We start from the raw sequence: 6000 nt of genomic DNA on the forward strand, positions 1-6000 counted from the left end.
ACCTGCAACCTAGGCAAGTGCCCTGACTGGGAATCGAACCATTGGCTTTGAAGGACAATGAGGACTGAGCCACACCAGTCAGGGCTGTTTTCAGCATTTCAAAATGCTGGCTCATTCTTGTCTCCTGGCATCCATGTAATAATGTTTTAAAAAGTTATGTAATAATGAAAGAAAAGAAACATATTAAAATGTCTTTCTCTGAAAAATGTAAAATGGAAGAAGAAAGTAATAAATTTGCATTACTTTTATAACAGCAAAATACAGGAACTCATTTACTTATATTTTGGCATGAACAAACTAAAAGAAAGTACGGGGAGGGAATTACAGGGAAAAAGGGTGAAGGGTTTGCAGGAACAATTGTGAAGGACACATGGACAGTAACAAGGGGGGCTGGAAACAGGAGAGGGAGGTGGGGAAGGCTGGGGGGAGGGGAGAGGAAAAGGCAGAAAACTGCACTTGAGCAACAATAAAAAATGTTAAAATAAATAAAAATTGATTTTATTTTATTTATTTATTTTTGGAGAGGGAAGGGAGGGAGAAAAGGAGAGAGAGAGAAACATCAATGTGCGGTTGCTGGGGGTCATGGCCTGCAACCCAGGCATGTACCCTGACTGGGAATTGAACCTGCGACACTTTGGTTCACAGCCGGCGCTCAATCCACTGAGCTACGCCAGCCAGGGCTAAAAAATTTTTTTAAATAAAAATATAATATTGCCACCTAAATCTATAAACTGGTATCAGTAAAAGATGAGAACAGTAACTATTTTATTCATTTCTGAGGTGGAAAAAATATGTACAACAGGAAACCTTCCAGAGGCCCCCACAGCCTATGAAATGAAATGCACACATTCAGCTACTTATAAAATAATTTTTAAAATTCTTTTTTAAATGAAATATTTGGTCATTGTGGAAAATCAGGAAATACATAGATAAGCAACATTTTGTAATTGAAATTACCTCACACTTCCCCCCAAAGAAATGACCGCTGGTAACACTTTAGAGAATAAACAAACATACTCCCATAGGTTCCCATGTAGTCCCATGGCTTTGCATACTATTTATATGCTGATGACTTCCAAGTCTGTATCTCCAGACCAGAACCCCACACTCACTATAGACATAATCCAATTGCATCCTCGACATCTGCACTTTCTTGTCTAACAGACATCTCAAACAACATTTCCCCAAACAGAACTTCCTCATCACCACCCAAATGGCTCCTCCTGTAACTTTATCCATCTGTGCTGGTTATCTACTGCTGTGCAACAATTTATGGCTGTTGTCACAAAGCCTCGGTTCCATATAACACAGACCCTCCCTTATGGTTGTTTACAACATGGTAGCTGGCCCAAGTGAGTGAATCCAAAAGACAGACGGCAAAGCACAATGCCAATCAGGACCTAGCTGTGAAGTCACACATTTTCACTTCTACCATAATCTATTCTGTAGGAGCAAGTTACTAAATTCAGTCCACGACTCAAAGGGAGAGAAATTAAGTTCCTCCTCATGGAAAAACATCAAAGAATACTATAAACCACTAAAACATCTCAGTTGATCGAAATTCTTTGTCTCTCATCCAATCTGTTAGAAAATCATTCTGGTTCTACTTTCAAAATATACCCAGAGTCCTGCTATTTCTCTCCCATACTGCTGTGAACGACATGAAAATCTTTTTCTTGAACTACTGAAATACCCTTCTGCTTATACTTTTGCCCCTTACAGTCTATTCACACAGCACCCAGCCCAATCCCTTTAGAATTTAAGTCAGATCATACCACTCCTCCGCTGAAACCCTGGCTTGGCTCCCCACTCTCTCAGAGTAAAAGCCAAAGTCTTTACATGACCTTCAAGATCCTACATAACCTGGCTTACTCACTACCTTAATCCTTCTGCTTCAGCTACCTTGGCCTCCTTCAAATTTCTGCCTTCACTCTAGGTGTTCTTTTTGCCTGGAACGGTCTTTCCCCAGATATTCACTTGACTAATTGCCTCACCTCTTCCAAGTCTTTGCTCAAATCTCAGCTTTTCAATAAGGTCCATCTTGACCATTTCATAAAATATTATAAACTACCCTGCCACTACTCTCATTCCTGATTCCCCTTACTTGGCTCCTCTGTTTTCCCATAGCACTTTCTCCCTAATGTACTATATAACTGATTATTGTCTGCTTCCTGTTAATAGAATGTAAGCTCCATGAGAGCAGGAGTTGTGATCTGTTTTGTTCATGAATGTATCCCACATGCCTAAAACAGTTCCTGGCACATAGCAGCAGCTCGATAAACATGTTGAATTAATGAACAAACATAACTGTTTTCAAAATTTAAAAAATCTAGAACCTTGTTTTCAGTTAATAAAAATGTACCTGGTGAATACCTTCCCATATTACTTTTAATGGCTATCACTACCCTACCACGATTTACCTAAACAATTTTCTTTAACTGAACATTTAGTTACCAGTTTTTCTCTACTGTAAGTGCTGTAATGAACATCTCTTGATGTACGTATTTATTACACAACTCATTTCCTTGGGAAATATTTATAGAAGTAGAATTGCTGGATCAAAGAATGTGTGCTTTGTTAAGAATATATTATACTGCTCTTTCCAGCAACGCATGAGAATGCACATTTCCCCACATCCTCACCTAGATGGGTTATCAATGAATTAAAACAGTCAAATAATGTTGTGGAATTGTGCACCTGAAACCTGTAAAATTTTGTTAACCAGTGTCACCTCAATAAATTCAATTAAAAGGGAAAAAAGAAAAAAAAGTCAGATAAACCTGCATTCATATCTGGGTTCTGCCATTAATGAGCTTAAATTATTGTATCTGTGAAAGGGGAATAATGTAGCACCTACCCCACCCCACTATTGTGAGGATTAAACGAGACAATGTGCACGCAAAGCACTTACTTAGTACACTGTGACCCACAGTAAACACTCAATAAAATGCTACGTTATTTCTAACAGTATGACTTAAATCAAAGTGAACAGCACATTATTACAAGAATGCCAATCAGTTACTATAATAAAGTATTACTTCAAAGATCAACTGTTTAAAGCATTTAACATCAAATTAAAAATATTTCTAAATATAATGCAAATAACTGGAGGAAACAATATTACTACCCTGATCCTTACTTTTGTTTTCCTTTTGACAGCAGGAAACCATATCGATGGTTTACCTTCCCCAGCTTGCCTTTGATGTGTACACACAGCGCACCACACCTTCAACACCCCCCACCACCACCAAACAGAAAGGAAACGGTAGCTAAGCGGCTCCTCCAACTGGATCAGGAACCAAGGGAACACAGTAAATTCCTAATCAAGGCTTTCCGTGGGCTAGCTATGTATAGTTCCAGCTAAAACAATAAATTAGTATAGAAGGAAGTGTCTACTCTTTCTTCAGCCTGATAAAAATGCAAAAATAATTGCTTCCCCTGACTCCCGACTACAGGTGTTTGGTGACCCGACCTTTTCTGTATATTCTCCCCACCAGTTGTAAAACTGTTAATCCTTGAATGTACGTAACTAAAACTGCTAATGCAGAGCTGTATTTTTCTTTTCCCTTCCGCCTATATAAATATTTGTTCATTAACTAAAGTTAGAGCACTATCTAGCCTTCTTGGAACTCTGCACTCCGGCAATATTCCCAGATGGGCCGAAATAAAATCTCTTTTCTTACATCTACGAAGGTTCAAGTCTTCTCTTCGTTGATCACACACACAGACACACGCCCATTTTAACGCCCTTTGTAGGTCCTGATATCCAAGTCTGCCACCTCGCAAACCTCAGCTCATCCCAAATGTCGCTGGGAGGCTGCCTTGCTGCGTTTTAAATTTAAATCCGTACCAGACCCACAATACCTACAGCCCTGCCAAACAAACAAACAACGGCTTCTCTCCTGGTCCAGGGACTAGCAACCTGAACCCGGATGCGGCCCGGACACGCGCGTGGGGCAGGGTCAGCGGCGGCCGGGGCTCCGGCACTCGCCTTCCCGGCCAAGGCCAAGAGCAGGCCGGGAGCCCGGAGCATCCCACCGACGCACTCCCGCACCGCGTCCGCCAGCGCCCCGGCCCACACGCAGCACCCACCTAGCTCCTCCTGCACCACCGATTCCACCGCCGCCGGCGCCGCCGCTTCCATCTCTCTCGGGTCTCCAGGACGCCGCTGCCTTGGGGGCGCTCTCTCGCTTCTGCGTGACGGGCGTCAGGCCGAGACTCCCCCAGCACCGCCGACCCACACCCAGCGCCCGCCCCAGGCCCCGACCCAGCCCGCCAGCGCGATGAAGAGCATGCGCAGTGGGGCTGCCTGTCCCCGCCCAGGGGCCCGGCGCGGGGGCCGCTCCCGGGGTTAGGAGGCAGCTGTCAGGGAAAGGCCCTAAGGTAGCACACCCGAACGAGAGGATGCCGGGCTGGAGAAAGGCGTGATAACGGGGCAGCAGGGGCGTTTTGAGACAACTGGAAATTGGGAGAGAGGGGTGTCTTTAAAAATGACCACGAACTTAAATTTGAGGAGCCCATGTATTTTCAAGGCTTTAGGCATAAGACACCTTGGAGACTACAAAGGAGGAAGGGATTGCCCCTATCTCTGTTGGAGTTCTGACTACTCTTTGGTTATTGGTCTCCCTACGCCCCGATTTAGAGATATAGGGTGCACTCGGGTAGAATTTAATTCAGCCAAATGATTTCACTTTAAGGATTTTTCAATGCCTTTTAAAGATATTTGACGTTAACCGCAGTGCTGAAAGGAAATCAAGGTTACAAGTAATTATATTGATGGGGTGTCAAATACTCTTAAGCACTATACATGCATTGTCTTATTTAATTCTGATGAGAAACCTGTGAGATAACTCTAATATATCTATCCATTCTATAGATGAGGGAATTGAGCCACACAGAGCTAAGTAATTTGTCCAAGAATAGTAAACTCCTAAGTGGCAAAGATGGAATACTCTGCAGCCGGAGCTGGGGCTCTCCGATGAGTGCCAATAAATGTTTGCTGCATCAATGGATGAAGCATGCTGTCGATAGGAAGGAAAATTATTTTAATTTTGACATTGCTTTCATTTTTTCACTTCATAGTTCTTTAAAGTCAGGACACCAGACATTTTTTCTTTTTCTCGGTTCCATTTCAGTGGGGGTCTTCTTAGAAAAGTTGTGGGGTTTAGGGGGGTCTAATTTCTTGGATCACTGATATAACCACATGGTGCTGGTGTTAAGTATTTTAAATTCTGAGATTAAAAAGGTGCACAATTACATGATATCTGAATATTTTCTCCTGTTGCATCCTTTGTAGGTTTTACGGAGTGGTAATGATGGTTTGCCAATACACTTTGTTTTCCTTTAAGTCAACCCCAATCACTCACACACACACACATATAAACCCCAAAGACAGGTTTTATTTAAAATTTTCCTGACAAAGATGCTGGGGAGAAAACTGTATCCGGGATTATAACTAGAGGAATAGTTCCTAACCTATGTTGGGAACAGCACCTGGTTAGAGATCAGTGGGAGAGAGGGAAGGTGTCAGACAAGTAACTGCCCATAAAACCACCCATTGTCACGAGAACACTGGAGACAGTGTTTTGAAAGAGCAACATTATCCTTTGAGTGTTAAAATGGATCAAAAGTCACTGACCTGCCACCTCAGGATCAGGAAAAGCAGATCTGGCAGTGTGGAAGGGAAAAAGGTCTGATCTGCAATGGAATCCTGTATCCAACTTTTGACTCTTCCCAAAACTTAACTACTAGTAGCCTATGTTGACTGGAAGCCTTACCAATAATATAAACAGTTGATTAACACATATTTTGTATGTTATATGTATTGTATACTGTATTTTTACAATAAAGTAAGCTGGAGAAAGAAAAATTTTATCAAGAAAAGCATAAGGAAGAGAAAATGCATTTACAGTACTGTCCTATATGTATTGATATTATAAGTTTGTCATCTGCTTACAAGCTGAATTATGGCTGTCAGTACTTAATAAATATTGTCTTTCA

The 6000-nt window shown here is 41.9% G+C and overlaps 1 protein-coding gene across 1 annotated transcript in view; it reads right to left on the reverse strand.

The window, feature by feature from the left end:
* The window catches only part of SLC36A4 (solute carrier family 36 member 4), a 46081-nt gene extending 41813 nt beyond the window's left edge, over positions 1-4268 (reverse strand). Inside the window, exon 1 of the mRNA XM_045818096.1 lies at positions 4093-4268. Coding sequence (XP_045674052.1) covers positions 4093-4144 — 52 coding nt within the window. The 5' untranslated portion in view covers positions 4145-4268. The remainder of the gene's footprint in view (positions 1-4092) is intronic.
* Positions 4269-6000: the final 1732 nt, after the last annotated feature.

The sequence above is a fragment of the Phyllostomus hastatus genome, unplaced genomic scaffold, assembly GCF_019186645.2.
Source record: "Phyllostomus hastatus isolate PE091 unplaced genomic scaffold, TTU_PhHast_1.1 phas_scaffold_317, whole genome shotgun sequence".
NCBI lineage: Eukaryota > Metazoa > Chordata > Mammalia > Chiroptera > Phyllostomidae > Phyllostomus > Phyllostomus hastatus.